At 56.4% G+C, this 27,765-nt stretch overlaps 12 protein-coding genes across 12 annotated transcripts; 6 read left to right on the top strand and 6 right to left on the bottom strand.

Annotated features, from left to right (window-relative positions):
- Positions 1 to 84: 84 nt before the first annotated feature.
- On the top strand, positions 85 to 2,629 carry B0H64DRAFT_454857 (Mur ligase; the record flags this gene model as incomplete). The annotated part of the gene is made up of 3 exons (XM_062807286.1): positions 85 to 1,263; positions 1,457 to 1,713; positions 1,808 to 2,629. 3 exons carry the CDS (start codon positions 85 to 87, stop codon positions 2,421 to 2,423), a joined length of 2,052 nt encoding a protein of 683 aa, XP_062662680.1. The 3' UTR covers positions 2,424 to 2,629.
- On the bottom strand, positions 2,587 to 4,228 carry B0H64DRAFT_93393 (uncharacterized protein). The gene is made up of 3 exons (XM_062808990.1): positions 3,480 to 4,228; positions 3,244 to 3,410; positions 2,587 to 3,191 (listed from the first exon to the last, which is right to left on the bottom strand). Exons 1-3 carry the CDS (start codon positions 3,956 to 3,958, stop codon positions 2,698 to 2,700), a joined length of 1,140 nt encoding a protein of 379 aa, XP_062662679.1. The 5' UTR covers positions 3,959 to 4,228; the 3' UTR covers positions 2,587 to 2,697.
- Position 4,229: 1 nt separating this feature from the next.
- Positions 4,230 to 4,961, top strand: B0H64DRAFT_93376 (SCA7, zinc-binding domain-containing protein). Its single transcript, XM_062808989.1, has one exon. The coding sequence runs from the start codon at positions 4,500 to 4,502 to the stop codon at positions 4,860 to 4,862; it is 363 nt and encodes a 120-aa protein (XP_062662678.1). The 5' UTR covers positions 4,230 to 4,499; the 3' UTR covers positions 4,863 to 4,961.
- Positions 4,962 to 5,452: 491 nt separating this feature from the next.
- Positions 5,453 to 7,208, top strand: B0H64DRAFT_316859 (uncharacterized protein; the record flags this gene model as incomplete). The annotated part of the gene is made up of 2 exons (XM_062800308.1): positions 5,453 to 5,927; positions 6,001 to 7,208. 2 exons carry the CDS (start codon positions 5,453 to 5,455, stop codon positions 7,206 to 7,208), a joined length of 1,683 nt encoding a protein of 560 aa, XP_062662677.1.
- A 1,220-nt stretch (positions 7,209 to 8,428) lies between these two features.
- On the bottom strand, positions 8,429 to 9,406 carry B0H64DRAFT_415546 (uncharacterized protein; the record flags this gene model as incomplete). Its single annotated transcript, XM_062805104.1, has 2 exons — positions 8,429 to 8,954; positions 9,012 to 9,406. The coding sequence occupies 2 exons, from the start codon at positions 9,404 to 9,406 to the stop codon at positions 8,429 to 8,431; spliced, it is 921 nt and encodes a 306-aa protein (XP_062662676.1).
- A 2,132-nt stretch (positions 9,407 to 11,538) lies between these two features.
- Positions 11,539 to 13,016, top strand: B0H64DRAFT_93323 (tryptophan synthase beta subunit-like PLP-dependent enzyme). The gene is made up of 2 exons (XM_062808987.1): positions 11,539 to 11,906; positions 11,974 to 13,016. The coding sequence occupies exons 1-2, from the start codon at positions 11,719 to 11,721 to the stop codon at positions 12,827 to 12,829; spliced, it is 1,044 nt and encodes a 347-aa protein (XP_062662675.1). The 5' UTR covers positions 11,539 to 11,718; the 3' UTR covers positions 12,830 to 13,016.
- B0H64DRAFT_93330 (uncharacterized protein) lies at positions 12,903 to 14,108 on the bottom strand. Its single transcript, XM_062808988.1, has 2 exons — positions 13,462 to 14,108; positions 12,903 to 13,389 (listed from the first exon to the last, which is right to left on the bottom strand). The coding sequence occupies exons 1-2, from the start codon at positions 14,065 to 14,067 to the stop codon at positions 13,021 to 13,023; spliced, it is 975 nt and encodes a 324-aa protein (XP_062662674.1). The 5' UTR covers positions 14,068 to 14,108; the 3' UTR covers positions 12,903 to 13,020.
- Positions 14,109 to 14,657: 549 nt separating this feature from the next.
- Positions 14,658 to 15,638, bottom strand: B0H64DRAFT_387499 (uncharacterized protein). The gene has a single exon (XM_062803211.1). It carries the CDS (start codon positions 15,510 to 15,512, stop codon positions 14,817 to 14,819), a length of 696 nt encoding a protein of 231 aa, XP_062662673.1. The 5' UTR covers positions 15,513 to 15,638; the 3' UTR covers positions 14,658 to 14,816.
- Positions 15,639 to 15,863: 225 nt separating this feature from the next.
- B0H64DRAFT_316889 (CPSF A subunit region-domain-containing protein) lies at positions 15,864 to 19,660 on the top strand (the record flags this gene model as incomplete). The annotated part of the gene is made up of 3 exons (XM_062800310.1): positions 15,864 to 16,107; positions 16,159 to 18,229; positions 18,307 to 19,660. The coding sequence occupies 3 exons, from the start codon at positions 15,864 to 15,866 to the stop codon at positions 19,658 to 19,660; spliced, it is 3,669 nt and encodes a 1,222-aa protein (XP_062662672.1).
- Positions 19,661 to 20,360: 700 nt separating this feature from the next.
- Positions 20,361 to 22,731, bottom strand: B0H64DRAFT_93281 (major facilitator superfamily domain-containing protein). Its single transcript, XM_062808986.1, has 3 exons — positions 22,297 to 22,731; positions 21,298 to 22,201; positions 20,361 to 21,247 (listed from the first exon to the last, which is right to left on the bottom strand). The coding sequence occupies exons 1-3, from the start codon at positions 22,470 to 22,472 to the stop codon at positions 20,648 to 20,650; spliced, it is 1,680 nt and encodes a 559-aa protein (XP_062662671.1). The 5' UTR covers positions 22,473 to 22,731; the 3' UTR covers positions 20,361 to 20,647.
- Positions 22,732 to 23,906: 1,175 nt separating this feature from the next.
- On the top strand, positions 23,907 to 24,855 carry B0H64DRAFT_439558 (uncharacterized protein; the record flags this gene model as incomplete). Its single annotated transcript, XM_062806439.1, has 2 exons — positions 23,907 to 24,052; positions 24,204 to 24,855. 2 exons carry the CDS (start codon positions 23,907 to 23,909, stop codon positions 24,853 to 24,855), a joined length of 798 nt encoding a protein of 265 aa, XP_062662670.1.
- Positions 24,856 to 26,040: 1,185 nt separating this feature from the next.
- Positions 26,041 to 27,381, bottom strand: B0H64DRAFT_430221 (PQ loop repeat-domain-containing protein; the record flags this gene model as incomplete). Its single annotated transcript, XM_062805925.1, has 2 exons — positions 26,791 to 27,381; positions 26,041 to 26,741 (listed from the first exon to the last, which is right to left on the bottom strand). Exons 1-2 carry the CDS (start codon positions 26,936 to 26,938, stop codon positions 26,041 to 26,043), a joined length of 849 nt encoding a protein of 282 aa, XP_062662669.1. The 5' UTR covers positions 26,939 to 27,381.
- Positions 27,382 to 27,765: the final 384 nt, after the last annotated feature.

Here is a 27,765-nt window from a genome sequence, read left to right as displayed (position 1 = left end):
TGTCTGAAGACGGGGGTGCCCGAGGCTTGTGCTGCGCTGCGGATTAAAGGGATTTTGAGTTGAGGCTGAGCGAGCATATGCAACATGATCGATCTGGGACTTGCCCGAGTCGGGCGCCTCGTTCAGCACACGCCGCAAACGTGGAAGGCTATTCATGTGGCTGGTACGAACGGAAAAGGGTCGATATGCGCTTATCTCTCAGCCATGCTCGCAGCAAGCGGCCTCTCGCACGCCCGGTTCACGTCGCCCCATCTCATTGACCGTTGGGACTGCATCGCCATCAATGGCAAGCCCATCTCGGAGGCCGTGTTTCGGGATGCCGAGGACGTGATAAAGCAACGGGATAGAGAGGACCGGATCGGCGCAACCGAGTTTGAGCTGCTGACCGCGACGGCGTTCGAGATCTTCCATCGCCAAAAGGTCGACTACGGAGTGGTCGAGGTCGGTTTGGGCGGCAAGCTAGACGCAACCAATGTGCTGAAGCAGAAGGCAGTCAGCGTGATTACAAAGATCGGCCTCGATCACCAGTCCTTCCTCGGCAATACGATCGAGGAAATCGCCTTGCAAAAGTCGGGCATCATCCGTCCCGGCGTTCCTTGTGTGGTAGACGGCAGCAACCAGCCCTCTGTTTTAAAGGTAATCGAAGAGCATGCCCGTGAGGTTGGGGCGGAACTCCACTTCCCGTCAGTTACGAGCGTCACCGAGGCTGTGGCGACCGAGAAGTTTGAGCCGCATCAAATACAAAACCTGGCGTGCGCACACTTGGCCTTTCGCCTGGCATGCCCCGAACAGGACCGCCCACTGGCCGACTTCCTGCCCTCCATCAAGCAGACACAGTGGCCGGGCCGGCTGCAGAGGCTTGATATTTCAAACATCACAGGCCATCAGCGAGAAGTCCTTCTCGACGGCGCCCACAATCCACAGTCGGCTGAAGTCCTGGCTAGGTATGTGGAGAGACACTTGCGTTCGGAGGGCGAACCTGTTACCTGGGTCCTGTCCGCTACGCAAGGGAAAGACATGGATGGCATTCTAGGCTTGCTACTGCAACCCGGCGACCAAGTCGCGGCTGTCCGGTTTGGACCTGTTGATGGAATGCCTTGGGTCAAACCTGCCGACCCTGCAGGAATCCTTCAAGCAGCTTCCCGACATGGCACACAGGGAGCGACAACGCACAACGCTGGAGATGACGTTAAGGGGGCTCTGATATGGGCATCCCAGGCCGCCGGAAGCCGGCCGATAGTCGTTGCTGGGAGCCTCTATCTAGTCTCGAGTATTTTGCGGACGTTGCGGGAGGCCTAAAGAGCACAATGCGTATCTTATATCGATGTGTCTACACCCCTTATGTCCCTTGGGCGGTCCATCGTCAAGACAGGTGGTCAAGTTGTGCCCTCCTTTTCTTTTGTCCGTCGGCTCCTCTTGATATCACATGATTGGGCGCTCAATTGCCCTCAAATAGGCGTTCAATACCCTAATCCACGCAATGCATCCCCATAACAAGCTCTCGCTGCAGGCACACCCCGCCATGAGTCCGTCACACCTCATCATCGTCTGCGGACATGCAATCTGGCAAGGTGGGCCCAAGATCGGCTGGGACGAGGCCGAATGGCTTATCTCGAGTTTCCAAAAAGGCGAAACACCGACCTTCATTGAACACATCAAAGCCGGCCTGAAACTCCTAAGCCAAGATCAGGACGCAGCGTTGGTGTTTTCCGGGTGAGCTTTTTGTCCGTTCCACTCCCGCCTCCCATACCAACCCTCCCATCCCCTCCCCTCCCCTCCCCACCCCCTCTGACCAAGCCAACCCCAGCGGCGCAACCCGCCCCGAGACCTCCCTCTCCGAAGCCGCCAGCTACCACAACCTCGCGCTCGCCAACCGCTACTTCGACCTCCTCCCCATGGACGACGACGACGACGACGACGGCACCACGGCCTCCCGCATCATGCTCGACGAGCAGGCGCTGGACTCGTACCACAACATCCTCTTCTCGCTGGTGGCCTTCTGGCGCCGGCACGCCGCCTGGCCCGCGCGGCTGACCATCGTCTCCCACGCGTTCAAGCGCGCCCGGCTAGTGGACGGGCACTGCGCCGCGATCGGGTTCCCGCTGGACAGGGTGGCGTTTGTGGGGATCAACGCGCCGGGGATGGACGCTGTGGGTTTGGATGAGGCGGGAGGGGGTGCGCGGGAGAAGAAGGAGGCGTGGAGCGGTGTGCAGTTGGCGCTGGGGCAGTGGGAGGCTGACCCGCATGGGGTTGGGGAGGAGTTGCTGGGGAAGAGGGTGAAGAGGAATTGCTGGGGTGTGAGTCAGAAGTTGTTCTTGTCGAAAGAGGAGGAGGAGAGGAGTGGTGTTGATATCAGCGAGATTCAGGGTGGGAGTGGGGGGTTGCTGCCGGGCGGGAGGAGACCTTGGGCGGAGATTTCGTAAAAGCAATGGGAAGCTTCGGAGCTTTCAGTTTTTATAACGTCTGTTTACATCGAATATTCAACTTACGAATACTTTAGACCACGGACACCACCGACAGAGGTCAGTTTCCTGCCGTTGACGCTATACACAGCCGGCGATAGCGTCAAGAAGTTCTTATTCAACAAAACCCACCGGGGTTGCGTCGCCGGCCTGCCCCCTTTTGGCGCGGAAGATAGGGGGTGGCCAGTGATCGTTTGGATTATTTACGTTGTATGCGTGCGATATTTCGTTCACATCAAATCTTGGACGGCCTTTGCTCGTCGCTCTTAACGGAGAGCCGTTGGTCCGCGTCAGAAACCGCATCTACGACGAACTGCACTGAGTCTGTGACCATGTCCGCACTGAACGAGTGCCCAACCCCTGGGTATACCCTGTCATCCACGGAGACATCCTCCTCCTTGAACCAGGACCCGGCAGCTTGCTTGAACCATTGTAGGAACGGCTCCGAGCAGCGGTAGGGGACTAGCTTGTCTTCGCCTCCGGAGCAGAGTAGGAGCCTTTTGCCCTGTAGGCGATCGCGCAGGATCTGCCTCGCAGTTTCGTCGTTGGCTGTGGACGCTTTAGCGTTGGGGACTGGAGAGGTACCAAAGAATATGGCCTTCGGGTCAAGTTTGTTGCAAGCATCGACAAGAGATGGCGGGAAGTCCATGCTGCCGATGAACGACGCGCCGCTGTCCTGGGCGGAGTATGTTGAGAGTTTCGACAACCTCGCGCGGTCGGATAGGAGATCTACAATGCGTCAGATCCGACGAAACCAACGTAGGTTGGCGCGGCCACTTACTCATATAGTCCGGGCACCCAATAACCACCACCCCCGCCGTGACTCTCGGGTCGGCAAACATTAACTGCCACACACTATGCCCGCCGAGTGACACCCCGAGCGCAAGATGCTGGTCGATCTTCTTCTCTCCCCCGAAATTTCGGTTTAGGTACCCCTCAATCAGGTCCCTATTCCAAGCAACAGGTTAGCACCCACTCCCGAACCGCGTCCCCAAACCCACACCAGAATAAACTCACAGCATAACCCTCTGATCCGCCACCATCCCCTGCACCACCCCAAACATATCCAAAGCATGCATCGCATTCCCCTCCCTCCAACTCCCATTCGCCGCCTCATCCACAACCCTCGTCCCATGATTCCGCTGGTCGTACGCCAGCGCAACCAACCCCCTAGTCCTAACCCGACCCCTCCCTCCCCCCTCCCCATTGCCACCCCCATCCCCACCCCCAGCAGCCGCAGCCGCCGAGACTTGGCCGGCATCATCACCATCACCACCACCACCGCCGTTCCACGCCCCGACGCACCGCGCCGCAATGTCGGCCATGTCCTCCTTGCGGCGCCCGCGCGGGTGGTGCAGCCAGAGACAGGAGACGTGCGTGGCGGTGGGCGGCAGTTCCGCCAGGCCGTAGACGTCGACTAGGAGGCCTGATATCTGCAGGGTGCGCATGGAGATCTTGGGGGGGTTGGGGAGGGTGGTGTGTGCTTCGAGGGGCATTTTTGCTGGTGGGGGGAGGGGTTGGGTCGTGGGTGTTGTGGGTGGAGGTGGTTGTCTCGTCGTCGTCGTCGTCGTTGGTGATGGGGGGGTTGGTGTCGGGTTGGTGTTTGGTGGGCTAGATAGGAGAAATCCCCGATGATGGTCGGGGTTATTGTCCGCGTCGTCGACAAACGTATTCTTGGTGGTCCAATGCAAGGTCGGTCTTGTCACACGTCGCCGTCATCGGTCATCCCATCGGTTGAGGCCTCGGCTCGGATCGGCCCCATGGTCTCCACAGCGGGGTTCCTGCCGGGCATGCGTTTCAATCCTTCAGCCCTGGAGCTTGTGGGTCCGGACGTTCGGAAACCTGGAAGACCCACTCTCTGTTCATCTCAACTGGAGGAGGGAACGAGGGCGGCGGCTGGCTCTTAGCTGGGTTACCCGGACGGCTGGTACGGCCAACCGAAAACAGTCGGAATGGAGTCAAAATCAACAAAATACCTCATTCTTTCTGCAGCCCAAGATCGGACACTCGCTGGCCCCCATCGGCCCAACCTTGAAAATGTCCTCAACTAGTGGCGCCCGACGCGAGCCCAAGCCAAAGGCTACAAATAGAAATGGCCCTGTCGACGTCGACCAGCAGTGCGGTGTCGTGTTGCCAAACGGCCAGGCCTGCGCACGATCGCTCACCTGCAAGGGCTATAGCATGAGCGCGAAGCGGGCCGTTCCGGGTCGGTCCCAGCCATACGATATGCTCCTGGCTCAGTACCAGGAGAGTTTACGAGTACGTCAACAGCAGGAGGCTGTTATCGATGCCTGCGCACACCGAGAGGTCGAGAACGATGTCAAGAAGGAGGTCGACAGCCACCGGGAGGATGACAATAATTCTCGTTGTCAAATGGAAGCCATCTCCTCGCCTCCTTGATTTAGCACTTGTGGTGATTTTTCAAGGCGCATGAAGAAGGCGGTTTTCAATCGATTGGGTGTGGAAAGATGAGAACACTTCGAAATTTCAGCTCCAATCGACAGAAATCATGCCGCTGTTGTCGATCAGGCCGTATTCAACCGACACGCGGCGGCTATCGTCTTGCATGGCGAGGACGTGTATTCCTGGTCTCGATTTCAGGGGCCCGCTAACGTATGGGCGTCGAATGAAGATTCGAGAATGTATGCAGTTGGTTCCGAGGTCGAGAGCATGAGACAGACCTGCAGCTCGATTGTCACCCCCCGACTTCCCCCCCCCCGCCTTTCAGCCCCCAGCCAGGGTTCGCGTTTTGTGATACATTAAAAAGTCCTGTGACGCGCGACTGCAGTGGCTGAGCCGCAAACTCTTTTTCATGCCGATTTCTCCGAGCGTCTCCAAAATCTTGTACTCCCACGCGACAAGCCCGAGAAGTGCACAACACTGCCTAGACGATGGCGGCCGACACTTCAAAATCCTTCCCCTGGCAGGGGTTTAGCCGGCCGAGCAGGCGCGAGTCACTAGCATGGGGCTGGTCGTGGGAACTCCTGACCATGGCGAGCAGCCTGGCGTGTATGGCCGCCATCGTGGCCATACTCGTGACGACAAAGGACCGACCGTTAAGCGAATGGGACTTCTACTTCAGCATCCCCGCCACGCTCGCCTTCTTGGGGTTGATAGCCAAGTCCACGGCGGCCATCGGCGTCGGCGCATGCATCAGCCAGTACAAATGGCTCTACTTCAAGCGCAAGCCGCGCAAGCTGACCGATCTCGACCTGCTTGAGGAAGCCAGCCGGGGGCCGCTGGGGTCGCTAATTCTCCTGGCCAGACGGCCGATGGGGCTGGCGAGCATCGGCGCCATAGTCACTCTGCTCGCAATGGCCGTCGAGGTCTTCGTTCAGCAGATGGTCCAGTTCAATCCGCGTGACGTTGTCTTCGATGACGGAAAGGCCGTCCTTGGCCTCGCACACACTTACAACGGGGGCGCGAGGCCAATCGGCGTTGTGACTACGATTGATAGTCTCAGAGGTGAGTGCTTGGCCACACACGATGTTAAGTTGTGGTATCGCTATTTCTAACGCTTCCATTTTCTGTTTCGCAGCCTCCACCGCCGATAGGTCGATGCAAGGAGCCGTATATAGAGGGTTATTCAACCTCGACTCTCCCTCTGTTTTTGACTGCGCCTCGAAATGCCAATGGACCGGCACATATGTGTCGCTTGGCTTTACCAGCACCTGTGCCGACGTGACGGACGCGACTCTCCGAAGTCATACAAATGCGTCCGCGACATGGAACGGCACCAGCTCGGGCCGCCAAGAAGACATGAACCTGATAACCCCCGGCGGTGTCAATCTAGAAGCGGTTTATTCGGCCACTTCATGGCAAACAGTCGTCAGCGTCGGTGGCCTCTCTCGCATCAGCTCCGACCAAGTCTCTAACGCTTCCGGCGATGAACCCGTCCTGATGCCTCCCGATATCGCCCGCATTGCGGTGTTCAGGACACCAGTCGACGCAACAGACTGGATCATCTGGGCGGACAAGATGGAAATCGTCGAATGCGACGTCGAAGTGGCAGCATACCGCTACTCCAACCTGTCGTCTTCGGGCAGCGAGCTGACCATCGGGGACGTCGAAATGGTTCGTCTCGACCCAGGCACCGTGACCATAGACGGGATCCACGCAGACATGCTCATGTTCGATCAGCCGGGGCTTCCCGTGCTGCAGGCCCGCCTCCCAGACATCGCGGCCCTGGCGCAGCTCTATGCGTCGACCCGGTTCATTGGCAGCATCTACGACGGCGAGACCCCGCCGCTCCCGCCCGGTGGTCTAGGCGATGCCTTCCGGTCGGGCAACATCTCCCGCACCATGCAGGACATGGCGAACAGTATGACCGACCAGCTGCGAGCGAGCCGGGAGGTCAAGGGTGACGGGCAGAGCATCCGGCAGGTGGTGTTCGTCGAGGTCGAGTGGGGTTGGATCATACTCCCCATCGCCGTGCAGGTCATCTCGGCCGCGTTCCTGCTTCTGATCCTGGTCCAGAGCGCGCGGACCAAGGACCTGCCGCTGTGGAAATCGTCCACCACCGCGCTGTTGACGTACGATGTCAGGTTCAGCGAGGACGAGAACGGGGTGGGCAACCTGGGAACTGGGGTTAAGAGTCTAAAAGAGCTAGACGCGTTGGGCGAATCCGTCAAAGCGAGGTTGGAGTTAGCCCAGCATGGATCATCCACCGCAACAGCGCCCGATGATAGCGGCAGCCCGAGCATAAAGGGGCTGGAGGCTCATGTCTACCCCGTCAACACCAGATAGGGTTAATTCAACAAGACGATGCGCTCACGAAAGGGCGGGTGGGTTTACATGATGAGCGTGACTAGCACGTGATATGAATAACTACACGTGATACTGCGGCTCCGATCCATGGAGGATAATGAATGACAATTGCAGTTTGATCCAACAAACAAGCTTGGAGGTTGTCTATTATGGGTGGTGACCGTCGAGATTAAAGATAAAATCCTTGCTGGCGGTTAGAGTACTTTGCATTTGGCATATAGCCCCATAGAAGTGAGGCGAACTGGTTCAGCTGCTTTGATTCGCATCAACAGCGATGCTTACCCTCAGGCAACCAGCCTCTCGTGCCTTAGGCAATTGTACATACTTAGCGCCGTCTCATTCACCAACGATCTGCAGATCCATGTGCTTTGGCGCGCTGCAGGCAACAGGGACGGGAAGCAGGGGTGCAAGCCTCACGTTGCGTCAACCCGATGACGTTGAATTTGAGTTCCGACAAGCAACCCGAGGCGACAAGCCGAGACACCATCCACAAACTTGGAGCCTAATTTCACCACTGCTTCAGGGACAGGTGGTAGCTTCGACTGTATCTTTATGCCTAGCTAAAAAAGAATAAAGATTACAAAAATTGGAGGGGTTTGCAAGTGGAATGCATGGGAGCCCGCCCACCTCGTCGGTGTGGGCTCCTCTTCAACGAGGTTCTTAGCAATTTCCTTCTCTAGGCGAAGTTCTCCGCCCATGACCAGCAACTGTGCCCATATCTAATCATAACACAAAGGATGACTCTCCTGTCTCTCTGTTTCCTTGAATATTTCTGCGAGAAATCGTCGAGTCTTCCCTGAGACCATGGCTAAGGTATCCTTTCCCCCAGTGCCCGACCGGAACGCCGCACCCCACCGCCAAAATCATCGATATCCGTCGTACAATATATACCCCTCATAAGAACTTGAAATCATCGTAAATACTCCCAAAACTCCCCGTCCATGCAATGCTCGTTCAACGGCCGGCAACCCGGCCATGAAGGAGAGGGGAATCTTTGCTGCAAATGCAAAAGCCAGACGTGCGAAGGAAAATGAAATAAAGTCAGAGTAGTGATGCAACACCAAACCCATGCCTGTCCCAGAGCCGGAAGGAAACGTGCCGATTCAGCCCCGCATAGGGCTCGGATACGAGCACTCGTAATGGAAATTATGATGCGCGTCCGGAAGGCCGTTGGCGACGATGCCGGCGCCCGATGGTCCCTAAATCATCGTCGCGGCCGCCATCGGTGCCGTGGGCACGGCACTGGGCATCCGCGTCTCGAGAGCTTGCTGGAGCGCGGTGATCTTCTGCATCATGATCACCGTCTGCTGGGTCTGCGCTTGGACCTGGCGGCGCAGCTCTTCGTTCTCCTGCCGCACGCGCTTGATCTCCTCTCGCATGTCGGCGTCGGCGCCCCGGTCGTCGCGCTTGCGCTTCTGGCCGGCTGCGACGGCGTGGTCGCTCGCATTGTCGTCCGTCTCACCCTCGGTCCCGTTGATCGCAGCCCCGTTTTGCGTGTGCACGCGGCGCAAGTGTTCGTTGAGGTTCTCTTGGCGCGAAAAGCCCTTGCCGGAGTGGCGCTTGCAGTTGGGATGCGGGCAGTAGAACGAGTTCTTGGGCCCGCCATGCTTGCCGTGGACTTCGCGCTCGTGCCGCAGGAGGCCGCCGGAATATGTGAAGCCGGGGAGCTTCTCGCACCCCGCTGCAGCGCATTTATAGGGCCGATCATGCTTGTCCATGTGTTTACTATTGCAACAGTTAGTTTCGGCGCACGTGTTTGGGCAGCGATTACGAAAAACTTACTTCCACTCGCATTTGCGGACAAACTCTTTTGGTTCTTCGGCGCAGCCGGGCCAAGTGCAAATAAACCTGCCTTCCAAATTCCTGGTCACCTCCCGATCCGGCTTGGGAATCGCCTTGATGCGCTGAGGTGTTGTCGCGATTGGCGAGTCTTCCTTGACGGCTGTCGTCGTCGTGGCTGGGGGAGGGCCGACGGGCAGATCAAGCCGGGGCTCTGTCGCGTCCACGAACTGCGAGTGGGGAGCGGTGAATGTTGCGACAGTGGTTGCCAGTTCGTTGACAACGGCATCGGTGGGATCGGTAAATCGGTCCGCGTCTGGGGAGGGGTCGTGGTGATCATCCATGGGCGGATATCCGCCATCATGGATGAAGCTGCGGGGTTCGTAAACAACGCTCATTGTGACGGAGATGGCGGTGCGCTGCACCAGATATTTGAAACTCGGTAGATCGGTTGCGCCGGGGTTCTGTTGTGGAAACGAAGTGGTTGTCGATAGACTCGAGGTAAAATACAAGTCAAAAAAACGACCGATTTCGGTCGAGGAACTGAACGCGGCTTGCTCGGGAAGGAACGTGTGCAGCCCGCCGCTGAGACGCGTCAAGTGCGTGGTCGGATGTAGAAATAATGGGAGGTTCTTGCCTTGGGCGAAGGTCGATGTTCCTATTGCGGAAAGCCACGAGGTTAGAGAGATCTGCCTTAAAACTGAGGTGCAAGTTCAAAAACGAGGCTCAGCTTCGGGCGCAGCCTTGGGGCGAATAGAAGTGGGGGCAAGCTCTACCTCTTATCCTTGTTGCTTGCGTGGAAAGCACACGTGACCGGGGTCTCGGGAAGGCGCAAGCCCGCTGAGTAATGCTTCGGTGATCTCTCAGTTTCTGCTGCGGCTTTGGATGACGACTCCTTCCTTCAACTTCTATCGTTCAGGCTCGATTAATTCGAGACATTCATCAGCATGGCAACTGCATGTGCGCGCGCGCCGGGTCTTTTAGTATTTCCCCCGACGACAGACAGGCAGCTAGGATGACTCGATGGGGGCAAGACCGACCTGACGCACCCCCTGCAAGGGCTTTTGTGAGGCAGCCACGCGACGTGACTCACCGGGTCGAGGGTTTGGGTTGGCGCTTGCAGCCTTGCATAGACGGGCTGCGGAGCTTCGAGGCCTCAAAACCCCCAATCCACGTCCAGTCGACCACTGCGGTCCGTTTGTTTTACTCTTCGATGATCAGCCTCACCCCTCCCAGGATTCGCATCGCCTTCCCCAACGGTCGTGTGAAAGGCCAGGGGGTCTCTCGAGTTTGGCCTGCGCCCTGAGTCCCTCCCGCGATTTGGCCAGGGCTTTTTGAGCAAGGTTCGCAGCCGCATCGGCAACCGCGAAAGTCGGCCAGGCAGCCAATGTCGAAAGTGTTACCGAATTGAGAAGATTGGGAGACATTGCTTGGTGTGGCGACGTCGAACTCGACAGCGGCAATATCGTCGCCAGGTCCCGTGTCTAGGACGACGGATGGGCCGGCTGCCTGCGACTCCTGCCATGCAGGCCTCAACCCCGCAAGACTGTCCAGGACCCGACCCTCCAGAATCACACGGAAGAGCGGAAAGGACGCTGGTACCAGACCCGAACCAAGGGCCAACGGCATGAACGCACTGCAGAGCACCAACACCACCCCGCAAGCCGGTCGCAGAGTGGTCGAACCGCAAGTGCACGTTGGGCGTAAGAACGAGAGGCACACACCGAGCACCGCCCAGCATCCTTCTGATCCTCGTTATCCCATGAAGCATTCGACGGATTATCTCCAATGGCGAGGGCCTTGAGGATTGCCCGCATGGCCATTCAAAGAATCGGGTGTGTCATCGGCAGCATCAAGGGAACATGGGTGGCCCGTGACTTGTGTGACGAGGAGGAAACCGACCTGAGGACGATAGGCCTGCATATTCATGATCAAGTGAGGCCCTGCTTCGGTCCTATCCAAGAGAGCCAGAGGCATCAAGACCGACGATGGCCTGTGGTGGATGAGCAGCCGCCTCCCCGCTTTTGAGGCCGGCAGATCGTGCCGAGTGACTCATAAGTGTCCTCAGTATCGGGATGCCTGAAAAACAGGGACATGATGCCTGTTTAAATAGGTAAGGAGAATATGCTGAGCTTCCATTGCGTGGTTGAGGACGGGTGCTGGTAGCTTACAGAGCATGCCCCGAGTTGCCGCGCCCCTCCCCCATCAACGTGACAGGGGCCTGTGCCCGAGCATCCGAGGCGAAGAGGCAGAAATGTCGGCCTGCTTTCTCTCTTCTCATTCGCCTTGCGTGCCAAGTGGCTCCAGCGAGCCCAGTCAGTGAATGGAGGTCATCGTGATTAGTTGCCATCGATGAATGTGACCTCGACCTTCCGCACCTTCGGACTCGCTAGCTCAGTTGTTGTCTCCACACAAGACCCTCTTCCGACATGCCAACTCTTGGATTCACATACCCGCACGTGCGGAGTACCATGTTGACCAAGAGTCGTCCCACTTGGGGAAAGAGGGGCATCGGGGCCGGTGGATGGCGACGAGTAAGCAACCAAGCAGCGAACAAGACGAGTTTAACCCCGATGCAGACATCTGAGCCCCTCATAACCCCTCTCAACGACGCGGTTGTCTCCTTAAACGTCACTTCATCAGTCCATTCTTCTCTTCACTACTCCAAGACGTTACCACCTCCTCACTCTTCACTCTTACCCCCTTAAATATGGCGACCGTCAAGCTCCCCGAACCCTTCGCGAGCATCCCTCGCGAGGTCCTCACCTTCGGCCCCTCCCCAATCCAACACCTCCCCCGCATCTCCCAGGCCCTCGGCGGCAAGGTCAATATCTACGCCAAGCGCGAGGACTGCAACTCGGGCCTCGCCTACGGCGGCAACAAGACGCGCAAACTCGAGTGAGGAGATGTCTGCTCCCCCACCACCATCTCATCACCACTAACCCCCTTCCCCCCCTTCCCAAAGATACCTCCTCCCGGACGCCCTCGCCCAAGGCTGCGACACGCTCGTCAGCATCGGCGGCGTGCAGTCCAACCACACGCGGCAGGTGGCGGCGGCCGCCGCCAAGCTGGGCCTGCGGGTCGCGCTGGTGCAGGAGCACTGGGTGGACTGGACCGACGGCGGCTACGAGACGGTCGGCAACATCCAGCTGTCGCGCCTCATGGGCGCCGACGTCCGCCTCGACCCGTCCGGCTTCGGCATCGAGCACAAGCCGACCCTGGCGGGTCTCAAGACCGAGCTCGCCGCCGCCGGCCGCAACCCCTACTACATCCCCGCCGGCGCGTCCGACCACCCGCTCGGCGGGCTGGGATTTGCCCGTTGGGCGTTTGAGGTGGCGGCGCAGGAGGCGGAGATGGGGGTGTTTTTCGACACGGTCATCGTGTGCGCCGTGACGGGGTCGACCATGGCGGGGATGGTGGCCGGGTTCAAGCTGGTGGAGAAGCTGGGCGGGCGGAAGAGGCGAGTGGTGGGGATCGATGCGTCGGCCAAGGTGCCGCAGACGTTTGAGCAGGTGCTGAGGATCGCCAAGAACACGGCCGTGAAGATCGGGCTGGAGGAGGGGGACGTTACCGAGGCGGATATCGTGCTGGATGACCGGTACCATGCGGGGACGTACGGCCTTCCGGATGAGCAGACCATCGAGGCGATCAAGTTCGGCGCGCGGACGGAGGCGTTTATTACGGATCCCGTGTACGAGGGGAAGAGCCTGGCCGGGATGATGGATATGGTTCGGAGGGAGGAGATTGCCGAGGGGAGCAACGTGCTCTATGCGCATTTGGGGGGTCAGTTGGCGCTCAATGCTTACTCGGCTCTTGGGTAGATGTGGCAGAAGGAGATTGTCGGAAGGTGTCCTATTGATGCGTATTCGAGTCGCACTTCGAGCCTTGCCACCTCGTGAATATCATCTTCTCGATTGATACTAATCCAAGCGTGACACTTAACGTCTACAGCACTAAGCTGACCCAAGGAACGTCAAGAGAATAACAGAAGCAAATAACATCTCGTCTACCATCAATGGATAGTGAAAATGTCCTCCGCTCGACCAACTAATTCCTGGGTTTCAGTCAGGGCTGGGAGCACAAACTTCTTAATCCTCTTCTGCAGTTTTTCGAGGCCGCCCTCCCCAGAAGAGTCTATGATTTCCCAGACAGCCCCGGCCACGGCGCTATCCAAAACACTCCCTACTTGTTGCTCGCGTGTCAAATTTCTCGGATATAATTTGGTGAGCCGGGTGCGAATCTTTTCCGCATCCTCAACCACAATGAACCAGAACCCTTCATGCATGGGGTCGGATGGGGGCTGAATGTCTAGAAGCTCGAGAAGAGATTCCAGTTGTGCTAGAGCGGCAGTTTTCTGCGGCTCTGGCAACCCTAGGAAGGCCTGCGATGACGTGTTAATCAGGGACGCATAATCTAGGATAAGATGGAATCCTCAAGAAGCCGGATACTATACCTCTTTGGACACGCCATAAAATTCATCACGAACTCGTTGGATTTGATCGAAAACAGTAGTGAACCGCGAATGCCCTTGTTGGAGACAATCTTCGCAAAGTTTCCGAAGGCGAACCACCTCAGGCCGAACTCCATGGTCTCGAATGTACACCGTCTTGCTGGTCAGCAATGCCTCTAGTTGGATGTATCCACGCAGCGCCGCCTGTCCTTCTTCAATATAAACCACGTCTACAGGTTTGCCCAGAGCTTGCGGCAGGGCATCTTCGAGGAGTTGCGTATCCGGCGGCGGAGGCGGGTCGGACCGGTTGCGGGGTGACACGATGACAAGAAGATCGACATCACTCCGTTCATGTGCCGTTCCCCGAGCGACAGAACTAAAGACACTAGCCCAACGCACGCTCTTGAAATATAGGTGAAGGAAAGCCTTCGCAAGGGCTGCCTTTACCCCGTGCAGGTCTACACTGGGATCCGTGGATGAATCCACCCGCTGAGCAGCCGAAGCAGAAGTCATGAGGGGACAAAATTGAAGTACTGGGCGGAATGGTAGGAGACGACGGTGATATCTCCAAGGCTTCGTAAATAGTGTCGGTACTCGGGATGTTGCCATGAAGTTTATTAGGGGGTGAGCTGTTCTTTGTAGGAAAAACAGGAACAAAGCTTGCTGTTCTAACCGCCGGATCCGGCAGGGCAGTGCCGCCATTTTCGACGGTCTCGATAGCTACCTAGGCACCCCGAGTCCAAAAAGGCTCAACTCCAAGTGCGGATGTCGACCATGGAAACCTAGGTCGAGTTCTCGATTATAGAAACAAAACGAAAGCCACCCCAAACCCTAAATAAACTGGATTCGCCCTATTTACTTTTCTTTTACCCCATTTATTTTATTTTATTTTCTTCGCTCGATTTCATGTTACTTTGTTCTTTTTATTTGATTCCTTGGTTAGGTACCGACCTGGTACGATTCCTTTCCATGGGAAGTTCGGCCTTTTTAAACCAGAGGGTGCCAGGTACTGAGGTACCATCCATGCCGGAGCAGTCCTGCGTGATTTGTAGTCGATTGTCTCAAAAAAGCAAATGGTCCCCCAATCCAGGAAGCTACAGAAAAGAAAGAGGAAGATTTATCGTGTTGCTGGAACGGGGGGTGGACGGTTCTAGCATAAACCATCCAGGGAAAGCTTGGGCAACATCACTACCAAAGACGGCGAGCTAGAGAACAATGAGTGCGCAGAGTCTTAGGAGCCTGGGTAGCTGCGGGAGCGAGACGCGTATTTGAGGGTCACGGTCGCGATACGTAAAAACAGCAGGGTTGTACATTCTCAAGGGCTAGTCATTTAAATCTGCCCTGTCCTGGAGGGAGTCTCACATCTCATATGGAGACTTTACCGCCCGCCAGTCATCCGGATCCTTCTCGCCTCCATCCCCCGGCCGAGACCCTTTCTGGTCCTCACAGTAATTGCCCCACCATTTCTCAAAGGCCCGCCGACTGTACAGCCGCGTCGGCGGCCCCTCTCCCTCGCCAAAGAGGTCCAGAATGTAGTCGCAGTACATCCACACGCCCTCGAGATGGTGCTGCAGTAACGGCTTCTTGTCCTTGCGCGCGACCACGACGGTGCCGACATTTGACTGCCATGCCGGGGGCGCAAACCCGGAGTCGGGGTCGATGTTGAGGTACGTGGCGATCTGGTTGTCGAGGTCGGCGCGGTCGGCGGACCGCGTGCCTACGCGGTGGACGACCAGCGGGACCCCGATGAGGCCTGGGAGGGGAGGGACGGCCTGGGAGAAAACGGGATGGTCGGCGGGGATTGTGGTCGCGGACCAAGGCGCAGATCTGATTTTGTCGACGTCGCACCGGACAATGACAGCTTTGACTCGGGCGGGGGCCGGAGCGTCGTGCGTTTGCAGCGTTGCCATCGGAGTGGATGCGGACGGCTGGGACTGCGGGGTGGTTGGCGCAGGTGGCTGGTTGGCTTTAGGCGCGGGCACCTGGGGAGACGACATATCTGGCTCGGAATCCGTGTCTATGTTGTCCCATTTGGAGTAATCTATGGGTGCCATAGTCGTCAAAACCTTCACTGCGGGTGATGGTTAAAGAAAGAGATTACAATTGGTAACCTTGGTAACCCACGGGTCCTTTTAAGTCCAACGGGTTCGGGTCCCATGGGTGATTCCCGGGCAGTTACGCAATACCTACGTCGTGCCCGGTTGCGGGTTTGCACTGCAGTGACAACGGTGTGGACTGAATACCACACTGTACGCGAAGGTTGAAAGAAGGCAACTGCGTCTAGGCAGAACTTCCGGGCAGTTCAACTTTTCTCCCAAGCGTGCCTTCCTACCTCAACAGACAAAGGATTGCATTTATTCTCCGGTCGCCGAGGGCTTGCGACACCAACATATTAAGGCGTCACCATGGCGACCACATCGAATATGTTTTTGTACTCGCTCACAATTCAACCGCCTACTGCCATCACACAAGCCATCGTCGGCTTCTTCTCGGGCACCAAGGAGCAGCAAATTCTCACAGCTTCGGGCTCCCGGCTGACACTCCTTCGCCAAGATGCGAACTTGGGCAAAATATTGCCGCTGATCACGCAGGACTTGTTCGGCATCATCAGATCCATTGCCGTCTTCCGTCTCGCCGGAAGTTCTAAGGGTAAGTAGACGCCCCCTATCATATGTTTTCCAAGCTAATGCCACCAACCAGACTACATCCTTCTGGCCACGGATTCAGGTCGCATCGCTGTGCTCGAGTATCTTGCGGCCCAGAACCGCTTTTCTCGAGTCCATTTAGAGACGTTTGGTAGATCCGGGGTTCGCCGTGTGGTGCCCGGTCAGTACTTAGCTGCGGATCCCAAGGGCCGAGCCTGTCTCATCGCCTCTATCGAAAAGAGCAAGCTCGTGTACGTGTTAAATCGCAATACGGAGGCCGAGCTCACCATATCCTCGCCTCTGGAGGCCCACAAAACCGGCATACTTGTGCTCTCTTTGGTAGCGCTCGATGTGGGCTACTTGAACCCCGTGTTTGCATCTCTCGAGACGGATTACTCGGGCCTGGACCAGGATCCATCCGCTCAAGATCCAGATGTCGAGCTCGTCTACTACGAACTGGATTTGGGCCTAAATCGCATAGTCCGGAAATGGTCCGAGCCCGTGGATCCAACCTCCTCGTTGCTTTTCCAAGTACCTGGTGGGAACGACGGCCCAAGTGGTGTGCTAGTGTGTGGGGAAGAAAGCATCACATACCGACACTCCAACCAAGAGTCGTTTTGTGTACCTATTCCGAGACGTCGGGGTGCTACAGAGGATCCCCAGCGGAAGCGCACCATCGTGTCCGGGGTCATGCATAAATTGAAGAACAGTCCCGAGGCATTCTTTTTTCTGCTGCAAACTGAAGACGGTGACCTGTTCAAGGTAACGTTAGGTATGCGGGAAGATAGTGAGGGTAATTTGACAGGGGAGGTGAACTCTATCAAACTCGCGTACTTTGATACGGTTCCAGTCGCGAAGAGTCTCTGCGTCCTCAAAAGCGGCTTCCTCTTCGTTGCCAGCGAGTTTGGGAATCACCAGTTCTATCAGTTTGAAAAGCTCGGAGGCGACGAAGTCGAATTCAGCAGCGAGAAAGACGTCGCTCCCGTCTTCTTTGACCCGCGACCTTCGGAAAACCTTACTTTGGTGGAAATCATCGATTCCATGAATCCCCTCCTGGCTTCCGAAGTTGCCAATTTGAGGGAGGAATACGATGCGCCGCAAATCTACTCAGCTTGTGGCAGCGGTGCAAGGAGCCACTTTCGGATTCTGAGGCATGGGCTAGAGGTCAATGAGATTGTAGCTTCCGAATTGCCGGGAACAGTTTCGGCTGTCTGGACAACGAAGCTTACAGCCAAGGACGAACACGACACGTACATCATCCTAACCTCATCCGCCGATACGCTGGTCTTGAGCATTGGGGAAGAAGTGAAGCAAGTCAGCGATTCGGGGTTTCTTACATCGGTCAGCACTCTTGCTATCCAACAAATAGGGGACGACAGTCTAGCCCAAGTCCACCCAAAGGGTATCCGTCATATCCGCAGCAACGGTCAAATCATTGAGTGGCCTGTTCCGCAACACCGCTCTATAGTGGCTGCTGCCACGAACCAGCGGCAAATCGCTGTTGCTTTGAGCTCAGGAGAGATTGTCTATTTCGAACTCGACGATGCCGATGGGTCGCTTGCTGAGTATGACAGAAGAGAGGAGATGTCTGGGACCGTAACTTGTCTCGGTCTCGGCCAGGTCCCCGACGGCCGTCTACGAAGTTCCTTCTTGGCTGTCGGATGCGACGACCGTACTATTCGGATTCTCAGTTTGGATCCGGAATCTACGCTTGAGAGCATGTCGGTACAAGCTCTAACGGCGGCGCCCTCGGCCTTGGCCATTCTACCGATGGACGACTCCTCACTTGGTGGCTCAAGCTCTTCGAATATGGCGAAAACGACATATCTGCACATCGGTCTCCATTCCGGCGTCTACCTCCGAACAGTGCTGGAAGAAACTACAGGTTCATTGACAGACACTGAACACAAATTTCTCGGTGTCAAGCCTGTCAGGCTCTTCCAAGTCACAGTCAAGCAAAAACCATGTGTCTTGGCTCTCAGTTCCAAGTCCTGGCTGGGCTATGTTCAACCGGCAAGAGGCTTCATGGTGACCCCTCTTAGCTACGAGAGTCTAGACTGGGGATGGAGCTTCAGTAGCGAGCAGTGTGAGGAGGGTATCATTGGAGTCCACGCAAACCACCTTCGGTAAGCGTCTTCTATCTTCTGGCTTTATCTATTCCGCCTTTCCTAGCTCCTCTAGCTAACTCGCGATACGTTATTAGGATATTTTCTATCGAAAACCTGCACGACAACCTAGTGCAGAGATCGATACGGCTCACATACACGCCACGGCACCTTGTAAAGCACCCAAATCAACCGTATTTCTATACGATTGAATCTGAAAACAACACCCTCGCACCAGAGCTGCGTGTACAGTTGGTGGCTGCATGTACCACAGCGCCAGGCGGGGATGCGAATGAGCGAGATGTTGCCGAGATACTTCCGCCCGAGGAGTTCGGGTACCCCCGCGGACGGGGTCGATGGGCCTCTTGCATAAACATCGTCGACCCTATCGGGGAACGGATACTCCAGACTATCCATCTCCAAGGGAACGAAGCAGCTACGAGCTTGGCGATAGTATCGTTCACGAGCCAAGACGACGAATGCTTTTTGGTCGTTGGTACGGGGAAGGACATGGTTTTGAATCCGCGACAGTTTTCCGAGGGTTACATCTCCGTCTATCGATTTCATGAGGACGGACGGGACCTCGAGCTCATTCACAAAACCAGGATGACCGAACCACCAACAGCGCTGGCAGCCTTCCAAGGCCGGTTGGCGGCGGGAATTGGCAAGACTCTGCTAATTTACGATTTGGGTCTGAAGCAATTGCTTCGAAAGGCCCAAGCCGACGTGACACCGAGTCAAATTGTCTCTTTACAGACACAGGGCAACCGCATTGTTGTTGGCGACGTGCAACATAGCGTTACTATGGTGGCATACAGGACTGAGTCTAATAAGCTCATACCCTTTATCGACGATACGATTGCGCGGTGGACAACCTGTATGGTTATGGTCGACTATGACTCGGTGGCGGGTGGCGATAAGTTTGGGAACTTCTGGATCGTGCGGAGTCCCGAGAAAGCTAGTCTCGAAGCTGACGAGCCAGGGGATCACCATCTGATACACGCCCGCAAGAACCTCCACGGCGCCCCGAACCGACTCAATCTGATGACACACTTCCATACCCAGGACATCCCAACTGGCATCACCAAAACCAACCTCGTCGTAGGCGGGCAAGAGGTTCTCGTCTGGAGCGGTTTTCAGGGTACTCTCGGCGTATTTATCCCGTTCGTTGCGCGCGAGGATGCCGACTTTTTCCAGACCCTGGAGCTGCATATGCGTAGCGAAGAACCGTCGCTAATCGGCCGCGACCACCTCGCGTATCGTGGCTACTATGTGCCGGCGAAGGGAGTCATCGATGGGGACCTCTGCGAACAATATAGGCTACTCCCTAGTGACAAGAAGCAGAGAATCGCTGTGGAACTCGATCGTTCAGTGAGGGAGGTAGAGAAGAAGATCTCGGTACGTCCACCCGTCATCCGCCAGGTTCCCTTTACAATTGAAGTATCTCGCTAACCAGAGAGCAATAGGACGCACGGGCTCGATCTGCTTTTTAGTGGTTAAGTCGCGAAGCAACTGTAAGAGGGATGCCTGCTAAATAGTGAGTGTGGGAGAAGAGCGCGGGATACGAGGGAATGACTCAATTCGATCCCGAGCAATCGTATACCGTCCCGGGATGATCTAAAGAGTGACCAGTTCCCCTTTCTTTGCTGCCCACTATCGATACAACCAAAGGCAGCATGTTAAAAGCAAAAACAAAAAGCCAACAACGCCCACGAGGCCGGCAAGGCGATAGCGCAGCAGCATTGTCGCCCGCCCGACGCCTCAGTCCCGACACGCCGTCCCAGCGATGGCGTAGCAGCACTTTCGCTGTCGAAGTATTGAGACCTCTTTTGTGAATTTCCGGAAACCAAAAGCCCTTCGGACATTGCGACAGCGTATCAAAAACACAGATGGGGTATCATCAAAACCAAAACCAAGAGCAGAAAACCAAAGAAAACCAAGGAAAACCAAACCAAAATCAAAACAAGTCGCGGTCCACCTCTTTTTGTTTTCAAGCTCAGTCAAAACCCAGACTAGCCATGCCGGGAGAGCGATAGCGTAAGCAGCATTGTCACTGCTCCCGGACTAAGACTCCGAAGCAGGCTTCTTCCAAGCCCCGTTTTCCAAGGCGTCAGCGATGGCGCAGCGGCACTGTCGCTATTGAGGATGTCAAGCTCCAGTGGGCTTGTTGAATAATCGGGGGAGCTCGTATGACATGCCGTTCCTTGGAACAAAAGACGCTTGTTTGAAACCCGGACCTGGGTATTACCGATCGTATATCGTTCTTTTTTCGATGTATCGAGCAGGTATGGGTAAAAGTCGTGGTTGAATGAACGTCGAGAAGTGAAGTTGCGGGGCAGTTCGCCCTGCCCTCGAGAGCCCTCTCGGGCGGAATTGGCGGTGGTGGTTGTCGCTTGCACCGCGGGCCCGTCCGCCCTCTCCTAATCTCTATCGCGCTCCTTAAGCATGTGGGGAAGCCTCGGACGGCTTGTTCCACCACATCCGTCTGAACCCACGCTGCTGGGTTTCTCTCCGAGCTGCACCGTCGAGATATTCGTCCGAGTCGGCGGCCGAGCTGCTGCTGCTGTTGGTGATCTTCTTGCTGGGCTCGTTCCCAAAGATCTGGAGCAAAGCAGTCATGACGAAGCTGCTGGCGATGCTCATGCAGAGAATCCCAATCATGGTGAAGTTGCTCATGCGGTACTGGTGCGGGCCCTTGGCGGCGTCCTCGGGCCAGCCAGTGTACAACGCGTACGTCGTGGTGATGCTGCCGAGGTTGCCAAGACCTGAGACGAGGGCCGACGCGGCGGCGACGCCGACCTCGCGATGGCGGCGCTGGAAGATCTCGTTGGTCCAGGTCATGCAGATAGGGACGGTTGGCCCGAGCCCGAAGCCAACCATCAGAAGGCCACCATATCTAGCCCAGGGGTTGTCGAGGGCAAACGTGACGGTGAGGAGGCCGGCTATCTGTATGCACACGGCGGCAGAGAAGAAGATGGCACGATGTCGGTGGAATCTGTCGGAAATCGGGGTGACTAGGAGGATGGCGCAGAAATCCATCTGTTATAGTCAGTATCCAGCTTCGGGATTTCGATGCGTAGAGAACTTACCATCCAGATCGGGGCGAACAGCAAGCTGACCTGAACACCGGTAAAGGTCGGATTAATCGCCGCGATGATGACACTCCCGTACAGCTGTGTGCCAATGCCGACGCCAACGACCCCAAAGTACATCAGCACTAGAGGCCATAGTCGCCAGTCGATAAGCACATGCCACAGGTCCCTCATGTTCCAGGCCCTGGCGTGATAGACCCTCCTCAGATCGTGATAATGCACAACGGCATCCTCCCCCTTCAGGGCCTCGGGACTCTGCGGAAGAAAGCTTGAGTACCAGCTCTTCGCCCTCTGCTCGCCCGGCGCCAGCGGCCGGTCAGGTAGCCACCAGAGCAGGGAAATGCCCAGCAGCACACCGCACAGTCCGTAGATCAGAAACATCCACCTGAACCCGACCAGGCCGCCCAGCCCGTCCATCTGCTGAAACCCCGCCGACACCAAGCCGACCACGGCGGCCGAGACCTGGGACGCGGTGAAATACATGCCAATCCGCTTCCCAGTTCGCGACGGCGGGTAGAACAGCGTCAAATAATATGCCATGCCAGGCCACATACCCGCAGTAACCACACCCAGCAAGAACCGCAGCAGCTTCAAACTCCACGCGTCGTTGACGGCGGTGAAGCACGTGCCCGTTACGCCGACGGCGAACACGATGCGGGCCATCCAGACGCGGGGGGAGAGCCTGCTCATGACGAGGTTGGAGGGCAGGTCGAACAGGACGTACGACACATAAAACAGGGCCAGGGCGGTGGAGGTGTCGCGCGGCGAGAGAGAGAGGACCGAAGCCAGGTCGTGGCCGGTAGTCGTGTTCATGGTCTGGGCGATGCCGATGTTGGAGCGGATGGCGGAGCTGAGGAAGTAGAGAGCCCAGAAGGCGGGAATGATGCGGAGGTCGAGTTTCCTAGCCGGGTATTAGCAGCGGCACTGGTAGGTAGCCAAATTGCCCTACCTACCCATGGAGATGGGATTACTGAGTTGGTGGGGAGGGGGACATACCGGTAGACCTTCTCGACCCGCTCGACGCTGTACTCCTGGATGGGCTCCCGAGTGTTGCCTCCGCCGCTCTGGTTCCCAGTATCCTCACCATTCTGTTGAGGAGCGCTGTCCGAGGTGAGAACCTGAGCGATCTTGTCGCCGGCCCGGGCGTGGGCCTGACCCGGGTCGTGAGCCATACTTTGACTGAAAAGCAATGGAGGTGCGTGCTGATAGTCTGTTCTGGCTACGACCTTCTCTTTATCGCTTTGCCGAGTTGTGTGTTGATGCGAATTTCTAAGATGGACGTGCGAGAAAGGTTGAGATGAATGGTGACTTCCTGGCAACTTTAATTCTACTTTTTTTCAGCTCGCGCTTGCCGGTTTATATAGCTCGTGGGAAGAATTGTGGGCCGAGGTCGGAGTCGCGTGGGGACGACACTGGCGCCGCGGACCCCGGCACATCATGGATGGATAGAGCCAGACTCGAAGGGTAGATGTCGACCAAACCTTGACTATAGAAATGAAACGAGTGCTATCCGGAAACCCAAGCAAACTGTATTTACTCCGTTAAGTTTTTGTTTTACTCGAGTTGTTTTATTCGATTTCTTATCTACTTTTCTTGTATTTGATTTCTTTGCTCGATTTCTTTTGCTCGATGTATGATACATGTTTCATTTTACTTAGTTTCTTATTTTCCTTTAACTACTTCTTAGACTTTGACTTTTTTTTCGCTAGAGGGTGCCCGGTGTTGCGGTGTTGTTGAGCCGCTGTTGAGCGGTTGAGGACCCAAGGCCAGCCAAGTACCAGGAAGCCCAACCTTGAAAGATGATGAATTTGCGAATTAGGTAGAAGGACGACCCAATTGCAGGGTGGGAGACATGGTAAACAGTGCGAGGGGTTTTGTCGACACCAAAGTTCCCACCTACATACCATTCTCTAGCCACATAGGCACCCCCGAACAAAACAACGCACGGTATGTCACAACATCTTTTACTCTTAACCTCGGCTCAAGCCTTCCCCGGCCGCACTTGATCCTCACCGGCGGTACTGGAGCTTAGCCGATACTGGCCATTTGCCACTGCTAATGATAACCATCGTGCGTTAACGTGAAGGGCGGTTGGGGTATGAATGCTTGGGTAAAAGTAAAACCTGCTACCTATCAAGCATGATGTTGTTCGTAAGCCTAGGCCCTAGGTCGCTCCCCAGAGGGAAACAGCCCCAGGCTATATATCCATCAAGCTACTCAGTCTAGAACGCCTGTTCGGAGCATGCATACATAATGTGGACTGACATCCCATCATTCCCCCGCCGCGCTGACGTGCCCACCGAGAATACAACGCCCAAGAGTGGTCACGGGCGCACATTGCGTGTTAACATGTAAGAGTAATATCCCTGCTCCGTGCTGTTAGGAGTGGCAAACTCAATATGGGAGTCACAAATTGAGGCTCGTGCGAGGATGCGAGATACTATCCCAAGTGTCGTCTGCACCCCATCCGTCCCTGCGAACACAAACTCAAACCCAGACGACCGACCAAACTTGCACCTCAGACAAAGCAAGTTTCGCCATTTTTTATAATTTCTTTATAAACAAGTCGACCAGCTTTCGAGACGCCGACCACCACCGACTTCACCATGTGTCTCCTCTCGACACTCCGTTCCGTCTGCGGGCACACCGTCGACACCCTCGTCGGATGCGACACCCCCCGGTGCTGCACCCACAAAGAAGCATCGCTCTACTACACAGAGCTGCGATGCCTCGACTGCTGGGAGCAGTATTGGTAAGTGCCCCCCCCCCCCTTCGACTCCAACCCCTCGACATCACCACCACCCCGTCGCCCTCACCTCCCCACTCAACCCCCGATCACCAAATCAACCCCCCCGGCCCCGCCCCCTCCAGCACCCAGAATAAAAACCAACACATCTCCACAGGACCCCCCGAAGCGACGGCACCACCACCACCGCCGCCGACGTCGCCGCCGAGCTCGCGGGGATCGCGTGGGTGCAGGCGACCATCCAGCTGGACGCGAGGGCGCAGTGGTCGCGGCGGCGCGGGCTGCACCGCCGCGAGCAGGCGTACCTCGCCCGCGTGGAGGCGGCGCGGGACGAGCGGGCGGCCGAGCTCACCGAGGGCGACACGGAGCCGTGGGTCTGCTGGTGGGAGGAGGGGTACCGGGTTTGGGAGACGGTGGGGGAGGATGTGGTGGTACTGTGCGGCGGCGGCGGTGGTGACGAGGGGATGGGGTGGGATGAGGGCGAGGGGGGGGATTGGTTGTCGGAGGAGGGGGAGGAGGAGAGCGTGTCGTCCGGCTCTGAGGGTGGTGCTGAGGAGAGTGGGGAGGAGGAGCTGGACGGCCGCGTTGAAGTAGGGTTCGAGGAGATGATGGCGGAGTGTTTGGGGGAGACGGAGGAATGGGTGGAGGAGAGCAGGGAGGAGCGCTGCATGGAGCGCACCTCGGAGGTTTTGGAGGGGTGCTCCGAAGATTGCCCGGAGACAACGTTCTTCGAGGAGGGCCTCATGGAGGTCTTGGTGGCGCGCCACTTCGAGCGGATGCGAGAGGAGCGGCTGCGCGGGCCATTTTAGGAGGGCCGCCTGGAGCGCCAACATCAACTTGGGCGCCTTACTCCTTCACTCCTCCCGGCATTCGAAATCGCCTGCGTCTTCTTCACCAGGCCTACCCCGTCCCACGAAAAGGCACACCAACCCCCATGCCCTCCTTAAGCGCCCAATACCGGTTGCGACTTCGAGCGCCAGGATTCTCTGGTCGAGTCGAGAGGGGAGAAACGCGGTTGGATATGTGGAGGGCCACGAACACAGGGCATGAATGGCTAGCGACGATTCCGATGCAAAAAAGACATCGAAGAACGCAAAGGAGGATAACATAATCCCCTCTACAAAGCGGCCTTGAGCTCACGGCCAAGATAGGCACATTCGGGGCAAGCCATGGAACAAAAAGCCCATGGTTAGCAATACCATGACGTATAATTAATTAGATTGCAATAATAAGACACTGACCCCAATGATGATACCATGACGCTGGCACCCATCTCTTAGCGAATGTGACCCAGCACCAACGCGAGCTCCTGCTCTGATACTCCAATTATATTGCAAGCCGAAATAGGGTTGTTCCACGGCTTCCTTAGCCGCTCAGCGAGCCGCTGCTGGGATTTATCTGTGGCCTGAGCGGTGGGGGAGGCATGAGCTCAGCTGTTGTAGCCTCGGTTAGGTCAAGGTGATTCAAGCCCTCAGTCTTTAGCCATCTGACGAACTTGAACTCCTCGGCATCCCCAAAGAAGGTCAGACTCGTATTAGCCGGGGTGAATTCGTTGACAGCCGCTGGACTGCCGTGATATTTGAGCACCTCGATTTGGTCGCGAGGAAGGTCAGTCAGGGTTGAATGAACACGGGGATCATCTGGCAGCACAGATGATTCGCTAATCTATCGAGGGCGTCTTTGGCGCTTTCCCTTGCAAACGCGTCGCCCGGGTCACACAGTGGTGCCACCAGACCACGACCCGCAAGCATTCTGATTAAGCGGAGAGCAGTGGGGTTCTTCCTTGAAGCAAAGCTCGCAGGCTCGATATCCTGGCACGCATCGGCTGCTGGCCTTGCCGCAAATAGGTCGCCAGCGATGTCGAGAATCTTTCCTCCGGGTTTGACGAATCTCCAGGCTTGCATGAGATACTTGCCGCCCATTAGGTCTAGAGCGACGGAGAAACGACTTCTTTCTTTTTGCCTTAGAGTGCCAGTCGACTCATGGCTAATAGATCAGTCGATCCGGCGCTCCTCATCCGCCCCAAGGAGCGAGTCGCCCTCGGCCGACTTCTCGTCAGCGCCGCGGTAAAGCACATAATGCTGGGTCATGAATATTAGGTCGTACATCATGGAGACGTTGCTCAAGGCGAACTTGACGGGGTTTCCAGTAATGCCGGACCAGTCGCGCTGGAGGTAGCTGTCGATGGACTGTTGGCCCATGCTCAAGATGCCGCCGGAGAAGTCGAGAAGAATTTGGAGTATGCTCCAGCCCTTGGTCGACTTGTTGCGGTAGTTGACAATGACCTGGGGTGTGTATTTGATGAGCGTCACGACCAGCTTGACGTAGGAGATGGCGTAGATGGCGTCAAGCCAGACCCACGACGACACGGCTTCGTCAGTGCTGCCCCGCTCGGGAGACCCGAGCACGATCAGGATGGCGGTTACGGTGCCAACCACGCAGCCAAAGAAGATACCGAGGATGAGGCGACTGGGCTTGTTGCCCATACTGGGAGTGAACCCCCATGCCCGAGGGTACAAGTACTGGCTGGTAGTTATGAGCGACATTAGGAGGCCGTGGGCAGCGAAGGTGATGTCGTTGAAATGCACGGTTGGAGTCAGTCCCTTGTACCGGGCGGCATATTGAGCACGGATCAAAGGCGAGTAGTAAAATGTCGTGTTGGAGACCAGGTAGGCGGCAAAGCCTGTTGCACTAACTATCAACATGCTGTAAAAGACACACAAAATTATGGACAGATAGCATACCCAGGCAGTTGATCAGGGGGAAGTCAACAGTGGTCCCAGACGTGGATTTCCGTCTGAAGTTGAGGATCGACTGCGGATAAAAGCTCACCGACCACGCCACGAAATACGTCACACCAAAAAGCCCGGACAGGATCTCGAGAAATCCCATGGTAACGGATAAAAGTAGAGAGAGGCCATGTAAAGCAAACGTTGAATGAAGGACAAGGCGCTGGCGGTCTGCGGCGGCGCCAATGTTCGCGATGCGGGCTGCTGCAAGGGAATGCGCAAAGGATGCGGTTGCTACTGTGCGCAGATTACACAGCCTTGAGAGCCTGTCAGAACGGGAGAACACAAGACGTCGTTGATCTTGGGTGATTGGGGTGGGTCGTGCATGGGGGAGTGACTAATCTGTATATGGCTAGCGCCAGGAACTTGTCCAGGTGCTCAGGTGCTGAACATCGGACATGGGTCATGGGATGAGATGGGAGGGACCCGCAATCACTGCCGATTCGGAACGCCAACACGACTGCGAGGGTCTCAGAGCACCAAAACCAAGACACAACCAACAGTCCATTTCATCTCAAGCTCTTTCTGTCGCTACACAGCACTCGCACACGAAGAGATGGGAATTGAACGGTAACTACGAATACATATATACGAATCACGTGTGTTCTTTGTTGATGATACCATTCCGAGGCTGAGTAGTTAGTTTCCATTGATGCGAACCATCCTCGTTCCTTTTCTGGTTCCATCTTATCATCAAATGGTGAGAGCCAGAAAGCAACGGCAGGCTTGCCTTCAACTTGACAGCAGCATCCCAACCCCGGTCTAGGCTCACTGCAGATGCCGAGCCCATTGCATCCGGCCATGCACAATCCTGGTCCCGAGTCTGACCGGTCCGATTCTTGACAGGTCACCGTTCTGGGCCCGTAAGGGAGACGAATCACAAACCCCATCGATGCCGGTGCATGGCAAACATGTGTGTCGCGTCTGCTT

This window comes from Chaetomium fimeti (assembly GCF_033439085.1).
Source record: "Chaetomium fimeti strain CBS 168.71 chromosome Unknown B0H64scaffold_2, whole genome shotgun sequence".
Classification (NCBI taxonomy): Eukaryota; Fungi; Ascomycota; class Sordariomycetes; order Sordariales; family Chaetomiaceae; genus Chaetomium; species Chaetomium fimeti.
Note: the sequence above shows the minus strand (reverse complement) of the source record. Positions and strands in the feature narration are given on the sequence as shown.